At 39.5% G+C, this 23,235-nt stretch overlaps 2 protein-coding genes across 6 annotated transcripts; one reads left to right on the top strand and one right to left on the bottom strand.

Annotated features, from left to right (window-relative positions):
- Window positions 1-3,223: 3,223 nt before the first annotated feature.
- LOC121856242 (cleavage and polyadenylation specificity factor subunit 1-like) lies at window positions 3,224-22,524 on the bottom strand. Its single transcript, XM_042351617.1, has 26 exons — window positions 22,457-22,524; window positions 21,348-21,553; window positions 20,638-20,849; window positions 20,093-20,391; window positions 19,484-19,734; window positions 19,102-19,283; window positions 18,619-18,781; window positions 18,170-18,276; window positions 17,651-17,824; window positions 16,905-17,147; window positions 16,315-16,521; window positions 15,761-15,879; window positions 15,334-15,444; window positions 14,720-14,847; window positions 14,449-14,534; window positions 14,112-14,239; window positions 13,684-13,831; window positions 13,237-13,389; window positions 8,340-8,525; window positions 7,706-7,795; window positions 7,358-7,485; window positions 6,908-7,091; window positions 6,578-6,754; window positions 5,866-6,059; window positions 5,411-5,598; window positions 3,224-5,171 (listed from the first exon to the last, which is right to left on the bottom strand). Exons 2-26 carry the CDS (start codon window positions 21,529-21,531, stop codon window positions 4,963-4,965), a joined length of 4,251 nt encoding a protein of 1,416 aa, XP_042207551.1. The 5' UTR covers window positions 21,532-21,553; window positions 22,457-22,524; the 3' UTR covers window positions 3,224-4,962.
- On the top strand, window positions 8,971-12,871 carry LOC121856243. Of its 5 annotated transcripts, none has more exons than XM_042351618.1 (5): window positions 8,971-9,253; window positions 10,406-10,438; window positions 10,751-10,900; window positions 11,102-11,199; window positions 11,391-12,871. In XM_042351618.1, exons 1-5 carry the CDS (start codon window positions 8,986-8,988, stop codon window positions 11,979-11,981), a joined length of 1,140 nt encoding a protein of 379 aa, XP_042207552.1. In that variant the 5' UTR covers window positions 8,971-8,985; the 3' UTR covers window positions 11,982-12,871. The 5 variants fall into 5 exon arrangements, with proteins under 5 accessions (XP_042207552.1, XP_042207553.1, XP_042207554.1 ...); XM_042351619.1 differs by having other exon boundaries at window positions 9,199-9,253; window positions 10,324-10,438; XM_042351620.1 differs by lacking the exon at window positions 8,971-9,253 and adding an exon at window positions 9,260-9,413 and having other exon boundaries at window positions 10,324-10,438.
- Window positions 22,525-23,235: the final 711 nt, after the last annotated feature.

Below are 23,235 nucleotides of genomic sequence, written 5' to 3' on the forward strand. Positions count from 1 at the left end.
GAAGAGTATACCACTTTTCATAGACGCTATATAACTATACCTCCAGAGAAAACGAGGTTAATGAGGGTAGACTGTACTAGATTCACCTTATGGCTTTGTTTTTCTCTCTCTGTCCACCCGTATTTTTACTGACCTTCGCATAACTTGTATTTTTTGCTTACCAATTACCAGGAACCTAATCTAACCTAACCTAAAACACACACACACACATCCTCATCTCCTTGGGCAAATTAGTCAGTGTGTGAACTGCTGTAACATTAGACCCCAGCCTCCCTCCCTCTCTCAGCAATGTCTTTCTCACAGTAGATGTAATTCAATATATAGCAGAGGTGTAGTTCAAGGTCAGGGGGTGAGGGGGGTCAGGGTGGGTGGGTGAGGGTGGGTGAGGAGGAGAGGGGTGAAGGTATGTGTGTGTGCATTCACAAATCGACGTCTTGTGGTAATGGCGTTCTTATTTACCAGTGAGGAACAGTACGTTTGGCCATGACCCGGGTGTATTTATGTATGTATGTATGAGGACAGGATAAGTATGATTAAATTCTTATGTTAGGTTAGATTAGATTAGGTCAAGTTACGTAAAGTCCAACAATGTTACATAATATCCACGTCATTTCAAAATTGACCAATGTTATTTTTACCCCACAACCTATTTCCTCCCTGGCCACCTCTCACGGAAGATCCCCCCCCCCCATCCCCTCCCCAGGCAATTTTTTCCGTGTTTCTGGCCACACTGAGACACAATAACGTCACATCTCTCAACACTATCATTGTCTGGTCTCACTCGCCCTCCAACACGTAGTGACTCCAAGAACATTTTTTTCTCCCCTCCATTAGAAATTTTATTGTGAAAAAGGTTAAGTATTGAAGCACCAGACCCGGATTTAACCTAATTTTAACTTAATTTACTCTAACCTAACCCGAATTTAACCTAAAAACTTAACCTAACTTATACTAAACTAATCTAATCTTACCCTAACTTAAACGTAACCTAACCGTAACCTAACCTAATTAAACCCAATGTAACGTAACCTTAATCTATCCGGAACTTGACTAAAATAACCCAACCCACCCTAACCTAACCTACCTCTCACCTAGCTTAACCTAACCAGCCTGACTTCACGCTCTAAGAACCAATCAGGTGTGCTGAAACTGACGCCATTATCTGACGTCACCCCCCCCTACACACACACACACACACACATAACAGGTCATATCATCAACAAAGGCTTATGAGACGCTGGTAATTCAACAACAATAACAACAATAATAATAACAATAATAACAATAACAACAATAATAATAACAATAACAACAATAACACCAATAATAACAACAACAATAATAATAATAACAACTACAATGAACCTGGCTGGTGGGGGGACTATCCTGTATCTGGTTTAGTAGGTCATAGTGCTGACCAACACACGCGAGGGGAAGGTGAGGGAGGGGAAGGGGGAAGGTGAGGGGTGGAGGAGAGAGGGAAGGGGAGAAGGTGGTGAGGAGTGAAGGTGAGGGGAATAGGAAGGGAAGGGGAGGATACGATAGGGGGAGGGTGAGGAGAGGAGAGGGGAAGAGAGGGGAAGAGAAAGGGGATAAGAGAAAAGAGGAGAGGGATAGGTACACAAGCAGGCAGGGGGTGAGAGGAGAAAGGGTAGGTGAATGGTTTCTCTCACTTTCTCAAGGGAGGTGAGAGAAGATGGGGGAGGGAGGGGGGGACCGTAAGGGTAAGTAGGTAAATGAGGAGGATAGGTGAGAGGGAGAAAGTGAAGGGTGAGAGAGGAAGAAAGAGGGGGATGAGAGGGAAAGTGAGAGGGAGGATATAGTTTACTCCCCTCTATAAATATTCACCAGTCACCCCTCTTCATTGTTGCCCCGTTTTCTTTATCATTATTAAATCAGAGGAGGATGAGTTACGTTTGTCTGTACGTCCGTGTGTACCTTAATATGTGTACGTCTGCAAACTCGTGTGCGTGGAGTGTGTGAGTGTGTGGATTAAGCTACCTTCACCCTTATCTTAAACGTCAGGTGGCACTTTCTACCACCTTGACCCTGGCTGTGGCATCTCATGTGTCAGGGGTCAGTTATCGGTGCCAGTGTCTCTCTTATGATGATGTTATGTGGCGGAGGTGGAGAGGAAGTGGGGAGGATGTGGAAGAGGAAGAGAAGAGGAAGGGGAAAAAGAGGTAGAGAGGCAAGATGATGTGGAAGAGGAAGAAAAGGAGAGGAGGAGGAAGATTTCATTGTTTATTCACTTGATCCTCCATGACACAGTGGAGGAGTGATACAAACACCAGTCCTCCTCCCCCTACCTCTACCTCCTCCTCCTCCATGAACGTGTGACCTCCTTCTCCAGACAACAGATGCCACTGTGTGTGTGTCTAGGATGAGTCTGGCCAGTCTGTTAATCACATAAATCCGAGTTAATTGGCCAGTCATATAAGAACTTTGAATCACCTGAAGAATAATCTCCATCCCAGCTTATTTCACCTGAAGATTAACCACCCTAACATTATTTTTTGGGGGGTGAGGTTAAGTTAGGTTAGGGGGGTTAATCTTTAGGTGAAATAAGCTGAGGTGGAGATTCTTCAGGTGATCCCAATTTTTTTTTCAGTCTAGGTGCATTTCTAGTTTTAGGTTAGGTTAGGTTACACTAGGTGGCTACGCTAGGTTAGGTTAGGTTAGGATTCCTACCTACGACAAAGTGCACTCGTGTTAACTATCATATCACATGTATGACTTTAATCCAACTTACCCTTGAGAAGTTAAGCACCAATGTTACTTCAAATATAACCCTCACTCTGCTCCCCCCTCAGCTGATGCCCCACTAGGTTGATCTAATGTCTATTGTTCTCTTAGTGGAGTAATGCTTCACCTTCTACTGACTCACAATCCATGCAGTATTTTGTGTCTCTGTTTAAAAAAAATATAAATTCTATCTAAGTATAATGTTATAGTAGATGATGATAATAATTGAGGAACACAGAACTGATGTAGGATAAGTGTCGGTATGGCCTGAATAACAATATGTATGACGTCTTTCGTTAACATTAATTAAACCTAAACTAACAATGCTACAATCTGCCACTTGAATCATTAAAATATCTTAACTGGTTCCAAAGTTATGGTGATTTGAAGGTTTGTAAACTTTAACTTATCCTACCTCAATTCTCTGCACCTCAACTGGCTTCAAAGAGGTTAAGTTTACATAATAAATAACCATACAGTATTTCTTAGTATACATATATTACCAAAGAAACTTCATAGTCAAATAGTCTATAAATATACATATGGTATGACCTTTCCTCTTAGTCTTACAAGTATAAAATCAACCTTATCAAATATTCATCAAAATCCTCTTAAAACTGAATACCTCTTGATCTATGCAACTAATCTCCGTCCACAATAGAGTACATATAAAAATAGTTAATCTGATGGTTTAAAAGATGTTTCCTCTCTGGTTTAAAAGATCAAGTACAGTACAGAGCTGAGCCGTGTGCAAGAGGGACGTACAGTAAAGTGAAGTCTCCATCTAACGGCTTATGTGAGAGAGGACAGTCCATTATATCGAGGTCTGTTAGATAAGAAACCTCCATCTAACGACCTATACAGTAATGACAGTCCATTATATCGAGGTTTGTTACATAAGAAACCTCCAACTAACGAGGCTTCACTGTATGTACTGAGTTACTTCAATAACTGTATATAGTGAGTACTGTTAACATCTTAACTAATATAAAGAAATACTTGAGGTACAAATAATACAGTACAAACTAAATACAGCAAACAAGTCACTGTCTCTTAAGGAATAAACAATAATATCCAACAAACACACAAACTCTAATGGTCTGGCAGTTCATCAATATCTATGTCTCTCTTCCCTGTACAGTCAATCATTAAAGTCCATTCACCTCTCCCTCTGAACCACGAACCACAGGATTCAGATTCGTGAACCCGAAGCCGTAAACTGATACATCATTCTGTCCATAAATGCTCCGGATTCACGTGTCGGGGTTCGTGATTCAGAGGCGAACGGACAGTAGCAATTGTTTATACATTTTCTCTCCAGACTAACTTAAAATTCCTACATCATAAACTTATACAATTAAGAGTTAATTAAAAGGTAGGAGCCAGGTAGATGGAAAATTTACACATAGTAGCACATTATCTATTGACTTAATTTACCCCCTTGAAAATTTAATAGTAATTTAGTTCAACAAGCACATCATATTGAACACAATGTCAAATATGAACACTGTGGCTCCTTCCGTTATCAACCCATATTGCCCACTCACAGATAAGGATGAAACCGACGGCTCTACCCACTGAACTTGACCAATACCTACGAGTAATAATCAACCGGTAGTCACGGAGAGGAAAAGACAACGTCCTCTTACCGTAACCTCGGTCGAGTGTCACTCGAAACATTCAACCAGAGGAGGAAGCATTAAACACATCGCTATAGTTACCATTCAACCATACATAAAAAATAACTTAAAATATTCTGTGGTTGTGAGCAGATTATGTATAAATCAGTAGAAGTATACATGTATACATTATGACCGTGAATGTATACGGATATACATTAGTGTATACAGTATTTCAGTATACGGGGGGGTTGGTGTATTTCAGTCTATTTCAATCATTATTGCCCTGTCTTGCCACCCTGCAGGACAATGCAGTATGGTGAAGAGTACTAGTGTGTGGTGAACAAATGGGACTCGATTCTACACCTACATGAACAAATGGGACTTAATTCTACACCTACAGGAACAAATGGGACTTGATTCTGCACCTAAAAAAAATGGGACTCAATTCTGCACCTAAATGAACAATACGGGACTCAATTCTGACCTACAGGAACAATATGGGACTCAATTTTGTACCTACAAGAATAAATGGAACTCAATTCTGTACCTACAAGAATAAATGGGGCTCAATTCTACACCCACAAGAATAATGGGACTAAAAGTGAGCCGTCATCCGGTCGATCTCCATCAAGTCTTCAATGATGTCGTCAACCTTGGCTCCGATCTTCTTGGCTATCTCGACTTTCTCAGGCGCTGGTAGGTGCAGGTACGACCAGATAAGCTCGGCGTCCAGGACCGCTCGGGAGGGATTCGTGTTGAGTCTGTAGCGGCTTTGGAATGTGCGGCATGCCTTCGGATTTAGACCTGGAAGAAGACGTAGAGTGAAGGGCGTGAGTTTAGCTCCGAGTGAACATGATCTGAAAATACTTCTTGTTACTACTACTTCTACAACTTATTTTTGCTACCACTACTAATTATTATTATTCTGACTAACTATTTACCACTACTACTAACCAATAACATTACTACAACTACTAACCAATAAAACTGCTACTATTTAATGCAACTACTACTAACCACCACCACAATAATCACCCACATACCAGCAATATGAGGGAGGTGTTGTACTAGCAGGTTATAGATCATGGAGAATCTTCTGTACGTTCTCTCACTAACTGGCAGGACGTAGCCGATGGAGCCGTCGAGAGTTGCCATCATGGTAATGTGTCGCCGTTCGATGTTCTGTCCAGCTCGCCGGTCGCTGGACACATCTCCTAGCCGGCAGCGGATTCTGGAGGAAAAAAAAAAAAATAAAAGTTAAGTTACAGGTCAATACAGAATGAGGATGATGTGGATATGGTTAAAATTTATTACAATATTTCTCTTAGTTCCAAGTTAAGTGGGCCCCAGTGTTCAAGTTAGGTTAGGTTTAGGGTTCGGATAGGGTAGGGTAGGACTAATTACTACTGAGAGCCTGTTTAACCAACCACAACTGGGAATTAATCACACAGGTACAACCAATTCCCAAAGTCAAACTACCATACGACACTTTCCTCACCTGAAGAAGCAGTTAACATGAGACCCCAGGTGAAAGTCCCCCTTCCTGATGAGCCGTGTTCCCCCAGCGCTCTCGTGTGACTCCGGGTTATACGTAAACACCACCAGGTTCCTGTCGGCATCGCTGGCTATGAAGGCCAAGGTCGAGTTGTCCACTAGGTACTGAACGCCATATACTTGTAGGGGTTTGAGGTCCTGCGGAGGAGAGCATTATTGACGTGGATGCTTCGATTACGTCACCTCTTCGTGTTTTTATTTATGCGTTTATTTTACTGAATAGAATGTAAATAAACTGGGAAAAAACGTTAAAATATACAGCCAACCGAACCTAATAATCCTAGGTGATTTTTTTTCCATTAGGTTAGGATGACTTGTGTATTGTGCCATTTCCAATAATTTTTAATACGCCGAGACAAACACCACAATAAAGACTACATACAAGAAATAATAAAAGCTAAAGTAAACATTTATATTGGAGATCATTGTTAAACATATTTCTATTTCAAGTCACAATTAATAACAAAAAAGCCAATACGATATAAATTAATAGTAGTAAAAAAAGGTCACATGATTACCTTTAAAGGGAATTATTTTACAGGACAAATCATGACACAACATTCTGGCTACAAGGTTTGATAATTAATTGAAGTCTATTGTCTTATGGAACTGGAATATTTTCAATCTACATTAAAAAAACCACATAAGCGCTTTACCCTGGAGACAAGCGAGAGCGTTCTGTTCTCTTCCTGAAACCGCAGCAGCAGGACAGATTTACAGACGTCAGCGGCAAGGATGAGGCTCTTGATGCACGTTAACTGGTGAACGTAGATCTGAGTGTCTATAAACGCTATTCCCACCAGGTCGGTATTCTTCAGCTGCCAAATATACACCTGTAAACACAACACACGATATTCTCATTAACTTTAATTCGGAGATACAAGTCTAGCCCAGAATATGAGCACTTGAGATGGGTATGGACTCATAATATACTCATGATATAGGTGTGACATTTTTCTTATATCTACTGTGTGTTACTCCAGCACCTTCTGTCCTATGGCTGACACGAGGAGGCCCATACAGTGAGCCAGAGCGGTGACGGGGCCCTTCTGCTCCCCCTCGTACAGCATCTTCAGACGGTTCTTGGTGAGTGGCTGCCCCGGCTCCGGCACCACATCGATGACGTCGAAGATGAGAATTCGTCCACGGCAAGTGATGTCTTCGCCAAAGCTGTGAGTTAATGTTGAATATATGTTAAAATATTGTAGTTGGTGTGTATGAAGACTGAAGGGGGGGGGGGGTAAAGGAATATTCGGGGTTGGATCATAGTTGGTGAGTGAGGGAAGCAAAGATGCAAGCACACATATACACACACACACCAGATATAAAGACGCATCACATACAAAGACAGACAGACAGTGAGACAAACTTACTGCTCTGTCCCCCCATAACTCCCACTCATCAAGTAACGAAGACAAACGACCACTTCAACTCACCAGTAGGTCGTGCCGAGGGCCAGGTAGCCCCTCAGACCAGACCTGTCTCCCTCGTAGGCCAAGATGACATTTTTGAAGCAAGTGATGTGTTCCCACGCCTCTAAGTAGTAATCTGTGTTGGGGATCATCTGCGAGACACAACAGTACTTCCGTTAGTCTATGTCTATAAGATATTCAGGTAAAAAAATATTCTCCCAGGTCTTTACTATGAAGTCTTAATATTGTAATAACTTCAACTCTAATAACCTAACTGCCCCACAATGATGTTAGGGTGGTTAATCTTCAGGTGATATAAGCTGAGGTGGAGATTAGTCAGGTGATAAAAAACAATCATGATTCCAACTTTACCTGCCAATTGACTGGAGAGAAGAGCTGGATGGAAAACATGGGCGCTTGTACCTGGAGAAAACGCTCGTCTCTTTCCTCCTGTATTTCCTCCTACCAAAACCAAAATTAAAGTTCAATGCAAAGTTCAGTAAAAAATAAAGTTCAGAGTAAGTTCAATACAGTTCAATAAAAATAAAACTATCGGTTCTCAAGAGTGAAAAACAAACACACACACACAATACAAGATCTCTAATTATCAGAAGAAAAACAAATTACTGCATCTAAATTTAGTGGACCTGCAAAGACTTCTTGAACGAGGTGATCCATAAAACGATATAAATTGCAAATGGCCTCATCTGTGACCTCAGCCCCAACTACACCATTGACACATTGAAATGATCATTATTCCCTCCTCTTCAAGAATGCAGGGGGAGGGGAGGGGTAAGAAGTGTTAACATAGAAGGAACAGAAACAATAGATTCTCATACAAGGGGGTAAATTTTGTATGCTTTTAACCTCTTCATTACAGGGACGCCGCTTTTAATATTCTATTCAGCGAAGACCAGATGATTTTATTCAGGTTATATGGGATCCTGTACTGAAGTAAAATAAAATATAAATGAAAAAATTAAATACAGAGCGAGTCAGATCTTACCTTATCATCTCCGTTAAACTTCCAGATTTTGAGAGTAGGTTCAGAGCTCGACGTAACAACGCAGTAAGTCTTGGTCTCCAGGTGGTGGACGATGAAGTGCGGCGTACACCTCAGTGGCACCTTCCTCACTGGCCATGGAGCATCGTAAGACAGGATTGTGGGTAATAGGCAGATTCTGAGGGATTCCTGAAAAAGATGAAATGAGAGTAAATGAAAAATCCTGAATGTTGGAACAAAAATAGAAATACTGTATGTGAAGTTTATCAGTTTGGTTAGGTTAGATAAGGTTAGGTTAGGTTAGTTTAGGTTAGGTTATACATACATTATAGGAAAACAATTATTGCATAAGATTACTGATAAGCCATGATGGACTGAGAAATAGGAAATGGTGTTCGAGCGCTTTCATGCATTATCGAGACGTCTTCAGAATCAACAGATATTTTCATGTATTATCAAGACGTCTTCACAAACAACAGATGCTTTCATTTATTATCAAGACGTCTTCAGAAGCAACAGACGTGAGGGGAATACACCAAATAAATACAGTACGGTAATTCCAGGCCAAACACTAAGTAAAACAAGATCAGTTTAGTATGGATCAGGTCCCACAACTGTCTCGCTGTAGTTACCCCTAAATAAATTTACTATGAATGGGTCTAGTGAGGAAAACACCCCCATTTATAATTATACTCCAATTTTATATATATATCTAATAACTACAGGTACAGGGAGGACAAAAAACAAGAAAAGAAACACCACCTCAGCACCAAGTCCCCCCCCCTCGGTTAAGAGAAAACGGGAGGAGAATTCTGTGCCAAGTCTGGTGGTGGAGAGGAGTAAAAATAGACCAGACTCTGCCCGACCATCCTCCTCCCTCCCTCAACAAAAACAATCCCTCCACCCACTGGACTCTGGTGAGCACCCTTTACCCTCTACGGTGTCGGCACATCAATTCATCGCCGCTAATTGTGACATAAACAAGTAACCGTGACGATGCAGGATAAATAAATCTGTTAATTCTCATCCATCACTGTAAATATAAGCCAAATATGTCTCAATAATCAACTACATGAGGTGATTTTCTCATTAATTCAGAATCTTTAGATAAATTAAAAGCCATAAATAAAACAATTACATCAGGTAATAACTCTTATCAGTGCTTTATCAAGACTTTTACCAAATGACATGTGATATATCTACTGGAATTCCTGAAATATTTACAGTGGGGCCTTCAACAGGAGAGGATCTGCTGGCCTAAACACATACAAATACGTTAATTAAATAGTGATACATATGTGTGTGTGATCAGTATGGAGGCATAATTTCATGTGTAATAAATGACTCATTCTTTGTGATCAAGTAAGTGACAATAGTTCTCTTTTTATAATAAATATACAAAATATATAAAAGAAATATATTAAAAAAGTGACACAGAATAATACAATACATAGAGCAATGAAGAAAATATAACTCATCAGTCAAGTGGATAAAGTTTGTTTGTTAAATAACATAAGTAGGAAATTTCTGAGGCAAGGGAATAATTTACTTGTGGTAATTATGAAGTTAGAAAAACATGATATAAAGTAATTGTGAATTACCGAATTTGTGTGTGGGGGGAGACGAGAGAGAGGAAGGAGGTGGGGTAAGAAAATTGCTGAATACCGTCTGGAATTTTTATCGAAACGGTGAATCATGTGTTGAAGAGTTTGTCAAGAGGAGGTAAACTTGTTCTTAGTGTAGGTAAGAGATTCTGTCAAGGATATATGTCGTCACCAAGCTTGTTTAATACAGGGGTACGTCTCCATATCTACCCCCATTACTCACCTATACCTACAGGAAATCAATTATGTAGTGGCAGTTATTTACATATTAATAGTAGAGTGAGAAGCAATAAGCCACACAGATCATAATTTTCTTCTCATAGTCAAACTTCTAATAGAATTTTCTTATAATGTTACTTGAGTTATTTTCTCTGAGTCTACAGGAAAACACGACAGCAGATTCTATAGTGTTTAAGACTCTGACTGTGGTGGTCCTTTGGCACTACTGAAGTATTGATTTTCCAGAGACTTGGACACTTGGACACTGTTTGGCAAATGGTAAATACAACATGTGTTTTCAAGATGTCTATTGAATTACAGTTTGTGTTTCTGATTGTGAATAATACTTCTATAGTTTTCCATCTTGTTTTAGTATTTTCCCATCGACTTCCAAGCCTATTCTCCGCCACTCCCTATTATTCCCACCTTTCTTCAGAGTTTCTGATCGACATTAAACAAAAATGAGATATAAACAATGATAAAAGAGAGATGGATGAATAGAAAGGTTACTGAACTATCAAATGTTCAGTCTTATGAGGATATTTCTAAGGCCATTAAGGTAAATACGACTAATTAATTATCCCCCGACAGATCGCCTCACCATCATGGCCGAGAGTGACCACGAGACCCTCACAAGTGAATCTGGCATGAGGAAGTTTTTCCGAGGTATTCTGCCACACTGGCCGGACTCATCGCCACAGGGAGGAGCAACGCCGGTACATAATGAAACATTGGACACGGGTGAGCAAATAAACTCTTTTAAACTTGTTGTAGGAGAAGAATGTCAAAGTAGAGAGTGTGTGTGTGTGTGTGTGTTTCTCTTGATCCTGACCACCACGTGATACTGTACTGTGGTAAAAGTTAGTGCTGTAAATGGGAGTAAATACGATGATAATGTACTATTTTTACGTGGTTAAGTGCGTAATAGCTCCCCTTTAACAGGTAATGGGGAATTCCACTTCACAGACAACACACGCCTCAAGAGGAAGTCATCTCTCCTGAGGGAAAAGGATGAATCAGAGGACTCAGATTATGAGGAGGTAAAAATCAGCCACACAAACAAATACAATAATAGAATCAAGCAAAATCAATTGAAATACAATACTGTATTCTGATGATGTATGAGATTAAGGTTCAGTAAAGTTGGTTCAAGGTCCCTCAGGTGTCACGCAGGGGATCTGTCATATTACGTGTGTTGTCCTGTATTGAGTTGATTTATTTCTTCATTCAGAATCTTCCATCGTGCAAAAGACAGCGTATCACAGTAGCAGCCATGAGTCGTCTCTTTGCCAAGTTCAGCCTTTGTGACGGAGAACACAGCAACGACGTACCACCCGGGGATAAGAGTGAAGACACATCAACAACCAATTCTAACTTGGATGAAAAGCTCGCCATTCCAGCACAAACATCTCAACCAGATCCGAGCTCGTCTGGGAACACGGAGGAGAAGGATGTCTCCACGGCTCACAGCAACAACAACGATGAAGACATTCCTAACATGAACAATAAAGTGAGCGAGTTTAAGAAAGTGAAACGTGACAATAAACCCGCAGACCTCGATGATCCGCCAGTGGGAAAACGACGGAAAACCGGCGACGTCGCATCGGAACGGGAGGAAAACGACGAACGTCTCCCGGAGAAAAGCGACGCGCCATCCGAAGACGCCGGGAAAAACAACAAACGGCAAGTCGAAGTAAACGAGAGTGACAATGATGAAGACAAAGAGCGTTCGTCCAAAGTAAAACGCACCAGGAGACTGAGAAGGGGACTAAGACTGTGTACAAACATAACCTGCTATATTGAACAAGTCCTCTACAACTAAGACAACACACACAGTAATCACCAAGAACAATCACTAATATTTAAGATCACATACGAGTAGTTCATAAAAGATATATACGTGTGCGTGTGTGTGTTTGTGTGTGTGTGTGTGTGTTTGAGGTGATTTTGTTTTAGCATATTTTAGAGAAATTTTACAGTGTATCTTGGACGAGTGCAAGCATAGTGGCAATTATATATTCAAGAGACGGTGATAACTTAATACAGTACTGAAAATTGACGAAACATTGCCAGTACAGTATTCAACTTTTCTCCCCGTTTTATGCTTAAGGACACTGAATGATTACCGACAAAATAATACGGTTAGAGAATGATGTGATGACTATGTTAACGTCTTAGTCTCTTAGTTGGTAAATGTTAGAATGACAACGTTCATCACTCATTTTATACGGCAATATCAAATGATCATTTCATAGTAATTTTTTTTTTACCATAATACTGTAAAAAGTTCATGTACTGTAAATAGTCCCATTTTATGTATTAGTGATGTTATATTATAGTAGTAATAGTGACTGGTAATTGGGCATGAGGAACACATTCTCCATAGCCCCAGTACATCACAGGTACTGACTGATAGGAGGCAAAGATATGCTTACTGAGTGGCCAGTCAATTACTCTTCCCTGAGTGGCCAAAAAATTAAGCTCACTGAGTGGTCATTCAATAAATGTCACTGAATTATCTGAATGTTAAAGCTCACTTATTGGCCAGTGAGTCAAGCTCTCTTCTCTCAGTGTAGGCTATGTGTTCCACTGCATGAAGCTGAGAATGAAGGTTGATAGACAGATTCAAATAATATTTTTGACACTGCTCATTTTCAACTGATGGTCATTATTATGTTACACAGACATACTGAAACATTAAATAGTGAAGAGAACTATATTCTTTTCATTGACACCAGCAGCCTTTACCCACAAGGAGTCAAGATGGCCAGAACACAGAATAAAAACTCTCTTCTAACTCCCACAAGAGATGTTTTCAGCTATGGTGTTCCCCCTCACATAATAAAATTACCACAGAGGAAGTAATGTCCAATAATACCGGATCAAAGACAAATATGGATATACCTTCACAATAACTCAATACGATGCAATGGGAACAAACACAGTCATGGGAAATACAACCTTCACATTCCCACATTCCAAAAATGGATATAATTAAAACTTCTAAACTCTCTCATAACTTACCATTTTTAAGAGGAATAAAACCAACGGAAGACATACCCAGACAATAAACTCACCTTGCGGTTAAAATAGAGGAATCCGTTCTGACAGTTGACATTCCTGAAGGGGGCGAAGCACTTGACAGATCCATCCACGCTCATAGGGTGGTACCTCAGCTCCCCTCTCACAGTCATAAATATCCAGTGAGGGTAAGGACCACATATAAATACCTGAAAATAACAATATATAATGTAGGTGTGATAATGAACTTCAATATCCTAGTGCAGTATCTATGGGGCCGATAATGTGTGATGTCTCGGAGTCTCAGGGTTCATGAGTCTTAGGGTTTAGGAGTCTCAGGGTTTATGAGTCTTAGGGTTTATGAGTCTCAGGGTTCATGGATGGGAGAGAGAACTACCAGGAATTTTTTAATGGGTGTATGTAACAAAACGGATCGATAACGAACGTGTGCGGCCAACTGTCGTGCGGATCGTTTTGGCAGTTTACACCTGGTCGACTCTTACCCCACTGTACACGCTGATGCTGCTGAAGGGACGTAACTTGGACACTCTGTCTATCTTCTTCTCCTGGCCTCCTTCCTCCTCCATACGTTTCCTGGTCCTGCTTGAGCGCTTCTCTCGGAGGATCAAGTTGTGCTCGATTAACCTCATTCTGTCCAGTAATATAAACAGTTATTTAATGAAGTACACTGATAACTTCTCCATACAACCTAACACAAAAATTATCTTACCAATAACATGTATTTCAAATTTTTGCTCTAGGAAAAAATAATAAGTGAGATATAATTATGGAATATCTTTAATCATCCCATCTGGAGCACAGGTAAATCCTCACTGACCATCCACAGTCTTTCAAAAGGACAAAACTATATATAAACAAACAAACGACTAATTTACGAATAAGAATAAACACCGACATAGAAATACCGTACCTAATTTTGAGTTGAATGGGAGCGAGGTTTTCATAAAAGGGAAAAACTTCGTACATAAGGAGATCCTCGTCGACCCTCGCCATCAACACGGGCCGAAGGTTCCTGTTACCCATCCCAACCAACAGGACCTGAAGAAATATACAAATAAATCCTCAACTAATACAAATATACTTCAATAACAATACACATGCACTATATCCATCCACACCAAGTATCTAAAAATTTCACTTATATCTGGCTGACGAGATGACTTTACAATTCCCCGATTAAAAGATACACTGACACACACACACACACACACGCCAAACTGCTTTATACCCCCCCCCGTTAAACGTACCTCGTGGATGGTGGGAGGATTTTCAACAAGAATTGGGATTGAAGGTGCAGTGCTAGTTTGGCTGCTGTCTGATAGTACCCTGTGTCCTGGGGGGAAAAAGATGTATTTTACTCATTAGCACCTGTTCATATGCTAGGTATCAATAACAATAATAAAATTGTAGGAAAGACTAAAAACATGAAATAGAAACAAATAAAACTCCAGTAATAGTAGAAATAACACAAAACATTTAATATGATAAATTTTAGTTACTTGAAACAGAAACACTCACCAACGGAGAAATTTTTAACACAGTAACACAATCTGACGTCCGGGAGTGTGTACAGCTCGAGGTTGCCATTCTCCCGCACCCCGACCAACCAGTACGTGGGTCGGACCTCCTTCTGCCACTTCTTCCACCTAAAATGTAAATAAAAATAAAGATATAATGGAAACAGTAATCCGCCGAGTCACCCAGAGTCAGGAAATTAGCCGGATATATCGGAGTTTTCAATAGTGAAAAAAAATAAGATGGAGGATTTAGTCATTTTAACTTTCTCAATGTAAGGAAGTAAATGTCACATAACTTATAAACAAATGAGACCAATGGGGAGGGGGGGTTAGGGGGCCAAATCCACCAGAATCATGTTACGAGATGACCGGTTTTGTTTTGTTCACGTTAGATTATGTGTATCTCTGTAACGCACTGTACGAAATGAATCAAAATGGTCTCAGACAATAGGAAATTAAATGTACCTTCAGACTACATTACATTATTATCTTTAAATCAGTTAGGTTTAAGTTCTAAGTTAGCGTGATTCGCCACTTTTACCCCGAGCGCCTTACATAACGTTACCGGTAATTCGCTACAATGAATACGACTCAAGACAGCCAAATTCCACTCACCAATTGTTCTGGTTCTTCTCCTGACTGGCCTGTGGGGTGAAGGTCTTGGGAGGGTCGAACACCGAGATATCTGTGTTCCCGTACAGCATCTCATCCTCGTCGTCTAATTCCCTTAGGAGGAAAAAAGATAACAAAATTTAGAATATATTAAAACCCAGACAACAAATCATAAAACATTCACCAGGAAAACTAAAACTAAATTCTAACTTTCACTCCACAAAGACTATAATACAATCAACAGGACAACAAAAACTAAATCCTATCCACAAAGACCATTTCTCACTAAGATGAAGGGGTCACTGAAATAAAAAACCAAGGTAATTCTTCCTCCTTATTCCCTATAAACACTTGTTAATTTTCTCAAGTTTTATTCTGTTCTCTATCAGGTGACCAAGCAAATAAAACACACATACTCTCAACAACTTACTTCTTTATGTCTGCATCTGTTCTGAAAATCTTAGGGTCTTTTTCTCTGTCTTGTGGGTACTGAGTTGTGAAGAGGCCGGACACGTCACAGTACGCACATATAGTCTGCAGTGGGAATTTCTGAAAGGGGGAATAAAGTTATGATAAACAGACAAATGTTGATGATGATGGTAATGAAACTCTCAACTATTTTCTTCATGTCTCTTCTGTTGCTTTATCACACCAGACATTTATTCTGGGAGTCTTTGTGCTTGTGTTCCCATTATGAAGAGAGGAATAAAAACAAAAAACAGAAGACATTAAAAAACACACAGATCCATATCAACTAACTGTATTGTGAAGTTATTTTTCTTATTTAATCTATTTGTAAATGCAATGACGCCACAGACAAAATAGCCCCCCCCCCAAAAAAAAAATCTCACCAAACCGAATTTAAAAACAAAGATGACTGATAAATGATTCACAGCTGCACAGGCCTATTAAAAAGGTTCCTCATTCTCTCAAGTCATGATTGGCAGTTTGGCACACATAGAGCTAGCAGAAACATCAACATACACCGGCATTTATCGGCTTGCTGGTGGTCAGTCTGGGAGGCAGAGACCGGGTCGTGACGAGGGTGAAGATCATGAGAGTGCCGTCGTTAGCCAGGACTGCCAGGTAGGGGTCAGCTAAGGTTGCCGCCACAAGAGGCGAGCCGACGTCCAGAGGAACATGTTGGATCTGTACTGTACCTTCCAGCAGTCTCACACCACCGCTGGTCACCTGGGAAAAAAAGAGTTAATAAATACCTGAAATAGCTAGATTATTATTCAAGGTGATGTTTACCACTCCAGGAATCTTTAAGTTCGATGGTGATGAATGTAACACATTGGGTAAATAATGGACACAGTTAAATAGTGAAAATAATTGCAGTACAGTAAAGGGAACAATTAAAAATGAAGCAAAATGATTAAAATACAACACAAACTTGGCTGAGTGCATCAACTGAGACATTCGAGGGAAAATGTCTTCTGAATTGGTCAACCTCCTCAGTCTACGCAAGTGTGGAAAATCATAAAATGGCCGTAAAATAGTGAACGACGATAACCAACTTTAATTATATGACATCAAGAATAACTTAAAAGACACTAAAGACTTTTTCTCACCTGTACGATGTATCTATTGTTGCCAACATTTCCAGCAAAGACGGTTCTTGAGGTTGTGTTGAAGCCCGACTCTTCCAGTTCGTTGATTTCCTCCTCAGTGCGTAATATAAGAGAGGTGTCTGGCCGGGTGAGGATGAGGAAAGAATGGTCCTGGATGCCTCCCTCTCTTCTCCTCCGCTCATCTGCTTTACCCACGAGTGTCCACATGTCTTCAACTTCAGGCAAATCAAATGTTGTTAAAACCTGTTCAGGGATAAATTTCTCTTAGATGTTTGCAAAGAAAATATTGATGCCAGACAGTCCATTGGTAATTGTTCACATAAATTTGTTTTCAATATACATCCCTCACCTGTACACCTAACACATAAAACAACCCTGTGTTCCTCCAATCAAGTAACTTCCAAGAGATACAGTATTCTCTTTGATTTCTTACAATTCTATTAAAAATATAAAATGAGGAACACAAATGTGGAAATACAAATGCTTGTCAGGGCTTGAATCTAGCTGGTGGTTTTCCTTAGGTGTCACAGATGTAGGCACACCTAAATCTGAAACCTGCCAAGTATTTCCCTCTGGATTCAAGAGACATCTACACACCTAAATCTGAAACCTGCCTAAAAATCTGGAATCAATAGACATCTACACACCTAAATCTGAAACCTGCCAAGTATTTCCCTCTGGAATCAATAGACATCTACACACCTAAATCTGAAACCTGCCAAATATTTCCCATCTCCCTGATTTACCTGCGGTTTGATGGATCGCTGAAGGATGGACAAGGCTCCGTTCTTGCCGTGGCCTGAGGTGGTGACGAGCTCTACGCAGGGATCCACCGAGCTCTCATATTCCTCGCTCAGGAAGGCCGGCTCACCCATGGCTACATCACCACAGGGCCCAACGTTGAGTAAACTGTCCATCACCTGTAGAAAATTCTCCTTATACAGTATTTATAAGAATACTCCACACCTGAATTTTAAACACTCTTGCAGGTTAATAATGAGATGAGAAAATATTTGATTCCACTTAACTGAGGATTGGAAACTTGTAATATTTCGGTGAGATAAGGTTTCTTCATTCTTACCACCACATTATTTTGTTTCTACTAAAATAAACAACAGACAATTTACCGATTTTATTCCTATCAAAACTACTATAATCCATGGAGACATTTCTATTGATGTGAGTTTAGTTTTTCATAACGCATTTCACGAATTAGTGAAATAAGCAACATCAATTATGTCACCGCAGATTTTCTTCTACTGTACCTCAAAGTTGTATGAAGCGAGCTGGACCGTTGAGGTGTCTTCGTGGCCGTACACCTCAAGCGCATCGTCGTCCCGAATATCATCCACATTACTGGCAATCCAATCACCTGGAAAATGAAAACACTTAAGCACCTGTTTGATTTATTTATCTGAAAAAAAAAAGGAAAGACAAACAGAATATAAGACATAACTTTGTAACTACTGTACTGTATTTATATTGACAGCATCATTAGAGGTAAGTATCCCAAATCAGCTTCAGATGAGTTACTACACCTAACTCATTTGGGGTTTGCATCTTCCATTCTATTTTTGTCACCCGAATACTCTGTTATATGGAGGTTTCACATCTAACGAACCTTGATAAAACAGACTTCACTTTCTCATATAGTCCATTAAATAGAAGTTTCACTGCATTGTGCTCCTAAACACAGACAGGCAGACACACCTACCTAATGTATCGAGCTTTTTTCTTTTGGTCGGAGGTTCTTGATCAGCTGGCATGTTACTCCTAGATCTCATGGGATCACTCAACTCCTTCTCTGTGTAGCGGAGGAGGAGAGAATTGCCTAATCTGGACCCCAAGAACAGGTACTGGTCTTCACACACACACATCTGAAAGTAATGTTTATGTTGACAAAATAAAATAAAACACAAAGTATTAAAGAATAAGATATACAATGTAATTAAGCTGTCTATCTGCATACTTTTTAACCTTCAGCTATACACCAAGGTATATCAAAAGAAAGACTCCAACACATAACACAGTACAGTATATCGATTGCAGGTGTTCCCATAAAGATCACTCTCACATACATGTAATAATCCTTTAGATAATTCCTACAGTAACTTACACTTAACTTGCTGTATTAACTGAAGCTAATTACACATTTAAATAATTGATCAAAGGCACAGGAAAAACTTGTGACACATACACTACACGTTAACACAGACGCTGCAGCCTTGTCAAAGTGAAAGCTGCGCACAGACCGCATGGAGTCTGCCACTAGGGTGAGAACGTACAACTCGCCCCCTTTGAGAGAGATTACCACTCTGTCCTCTGTCAGGAACTCTCCATAGGCACAGTCTAATGAGATCACAACACCTTCTTGCTTTCCTGCGGTGAAATAATGTCTTACACAATGATGAAATGATAAAATATCCAATTATTACTGATGACTGGACTTTCAATAAAATCTACCAGTATAATCAATTTCATCATTACATAAATTTATCTTTAATTCATATATTACAAATACTGTAATCAAATAAAAATCCTCAATATATGGAAAACATTACAGTGGGTACAGTACTTACTCAATGGGAAATTAGTATTTTTATCTCCCATGGAATTGAGAGAGACCCCATAAGGAGGAACAGACTGAGTGAGGTACGTGAGGGAGTTGGAAGCAAAGAGCAACACGCCCCCAATAGGCTTAGGCACCGGCAAGAGTTTCTGACAGTCGTGCGGAAGACAAGTCAGAGACCAGATCACGGGATGGAGGCGCTGTCGTATGTTGAGGGAGATGGCTGCCAGAGCACACGTGTCCTGACGCACCGCTACTCTCCTGATGATGACAATTTACACAGTTAGGATATTTTATTACCTCCTTACGAGTCTTTTACTACGAAGCAAGAGGAACACACACGCTCCCTCATTCAGTTCTTCAAGCTATATATATATAAACTCTGGGTCTTACGGGTTGTTACTAGAGCACCCTAAGTACTGGTTCATTGGTACAGTGTTGTCAGTAACACCTATCTAGTCTACCCTGTACTGTATTGTAGAAGAAAATACTCGAGTGAAAAAATGTAAATTCAACTTTATAAATCCCAATCATATATCACAAATAGTTTAATGTTATATCATGACAAGACCCATTAAATATCTGTAAGTATTGAAGAAGAAATTGTCTGCTACATTACCCCGGGAAAGTTTTAATAGGTTCGTAGAGCAGCATGAGCGTTGGGTCGTAGTAGCCATTGAGGAACTGCATGTCTATAATATTATCTATGCAGGGTGCCTCAAAATCTTTAGGGTCAATGATATAGGACTGCAGGACGGGACCTCTCCAGTTTGACGTGCTGTAGTCTATGTCGTCTGTGGTCAAGTCTCTTCGGAAAGGCAGAATGACTATTTTTCTTCCATATATTAACATGGCTGCACATCTTCCTTCAGGATCAACTCGAACCAATGGTAGAGTTACAGTTTGGACCCAGCCGCCCTGAAATAAAAGTACACATAAACTATTGCACAACTACCCTCCCCTTAATGCCATCTCTTCTCTATACAAAAACATCTATGATCAAATTCTTCTCCCACAAATAACATCACACCTCCACAACCTGGGGATGAAAATAATGGCACAGCACCACACCCCATTTGACACAAGACTCCCATTGTATGAAGCACAGGTAGATTATATAGCAATGATGTGATTCATTTATTAGAGCATAGAAAGATATCCTACCCTGATGTCCTCCTTTTCAAAATAATGAAGTGATACAGTTCTGAGGTGGTGGTTGTAAGGGTCGTATTCCACCAGGGAGAGTTTAGCGTCGCGAAATCCCAGCAGTACGGAGTCTCGTAGGGGAGAGAGCGACACTGATGCCATCGTTGCTACATTATCGTGCAACTTGTATGTGGCCATGCATTCCAGCTTCACCCTTGGAGGAATATTATCTGCAAGTATTGAAAATGTGTCAGTACCAAAGACTAAAGAAAAATATAATAAAGACCAATAGACTACTGTACTGTACTCTGAGCAACTGTCAATATTAAGAAGGCTTTAAAGTTCATTTTTACTCATGATTCCTAATTCAGTGTGGAGTCTAAGAATTCCTCTAAAATTGTGTTTTTGTGTATCTAAATTGATGAGGTAGTGTGTGTGTATGTCAAGCATTTCTACTTATTGTTCCAGCCCCTTCCTCTTACTATACAGGATACGCTTATGAACATTGTTTAGAGAGAGAGAGATATTCCTGATTCCAAAATTAACATCTGCTTGTGTTTCCTTTGCTAGAACATTCCCATCTATCTGAATGACGCCTCCTGTATTCATTGTATGAGTACAGGTATACTGTATCTAAGAAACCAAGCCCACTGTAAACTGTACCTAAGAGACCAGGCCCAAACACCTATAAGAACAAACTAAAACACTGAACTGTATATATACTGTACCTATGAGAACTGGCCTGTCATCTCTTTTATTGGATTTCAGGGGCACCTCAGCCACCAGTCGGAACACCCTGACAATGTTGGCTCCGGCGACAACGAGGGACTTCTCTCTATGGTTGAAGAAGTTGCAGTACATGGACAACTCCACCCCCAGGGTAGGGTGGGTCGTCTTGCACAAATTATACATCGTTGGCTGCTAGTTATCACACCTGCAAGATATCACACGTTAGTTATGGTGGATTCATCTTAGAAGCATTAAGTATCAAGATGATTAGCACCACATTACCCTTCAATTGTTACCTTCCCATATGAAAGAAAAGTTGTTATAATGGTCAGGATTCATACAAAAAAAAAGTTGGGGGATGACAATCAAAAGATGAAGTATTCTCTCAGCCTAACCTAACTTAACCTGACCTGACCATCTCAGAACAGATTTTAGTAAGTTAGGGAAGGTGTCATAGGTTACACTGAGTTAATCTGTCTCAACCTAACCTCGAGCAAGATGTGATGAGCGTAATTTCTCCCCTAAAGTTTTTTTTTATCGTTTCACACAACAATAATTAAGGACACATTTGTAAGTGTATCCTGATCTGAGAATACAAAATAATATTACACAAATTACAAATTCTCATTATTTTATGGGATTTCATGAATTAAGAAAGTATTTATCTACTATGGGCAATATCCTAAAATCCTACTTAACCTATGATAATGGACCTCATTATTACCTAACCAATTCCTTTAAGAAAACTAGATAAACCAACATATATCAACTGCGAGTTATAATATACATCGTTATAGTGGACAAGACAAAATATCACCAGAGGCCCAGCACATTTACAACAGAAGTAGACGTTAATGAAAGTAGACGCTCACAGCTTTTATTTTTGTAGAGCTATACAGTACAATAATACATATAATAACATTTATAAAGGGTAACATAATATATTTTAATAACTATTATGGTAACTTCAAATGTGGTTCTCTACGGTAGTGTCTAAGAGAATAACATATCTACTCCATTATAACTACACCAAACGTCTATTACACTTATTTATAGTATAGAAATGAATAAAGTTAATGGCTGAGGTACGTGTTATATAAGGAATTACCTGGAGTATTTATTAACGAGACATTTTCCCCAGAGTAAGCGAGAGAACTACAGCTCTGAGGCCCGGTGCTGTAACTCACTAAACCACGTTCACCTAACTCATATATAACCTTCAAATACATAAAATACATAATAATAACTACATAAATTACTATATTTTATAATCCTGTGTATAATTCAAATTTATAAGTTTGTTTTTATATATATAATGGAATGTTTTATTAATATATTAGGCTTGTGTGACTAGTATGTAAGTGGTATATAAAGCCTGTCAGTTAACTAGAGAATGGAAATTTTTGAGGGCAAACTATATTAAACCTATAAGAGTACCGCACAATAATTAGATTTATACTTTACCCACCTAAGGGCCACTCACTATAGACTTCCATGTCCAGCAGGTAGCTCCAAACAATTACAAACATAAATAGATTCAACAAAATATAACCAGATATATTATAAAGAATTATTTCCATTTCACCAGATCTTATTTTCAACAAGTTTTCAAAAATCTTAATAAACTGTAGTCTTGTGGTGAAAATCATTATATTTGTACTCACGGAAACTATACCTTTTTATAATAAGCTTCTCCAAGTACCTTTTCTCATTGCAACCGAGATTAGTATTCATTTAGGTGATATGAAATAGCTGATTTTATTTAAATAATTGGTCATTCTTGTCTTTTCTGTTTCATTGAGGAACTTTCTTGTGTTTTATCCATAGTTGTATCATAAAAGTCCCCTTCATTAGTTCACCCATATGGCCATTTGATAGGAAACATTC

The sequence above is a fragment of the Homarus americanus genome, unplaced genomic scaffold (assembly GCF_018991925.1).
Source record: "Homarus americanus isolate GMGI-L3 unplaced genomic scaffold, GMGI_Hamer_2.0 scaffold48016, whole genome shotgun sequence".
Taxonomy (NCBI): Eukaryota; Metazoa; Arthropoda; class Malacostraca; order Decapoda; family Nephropidae; genus Homarus; species Homarus americanus.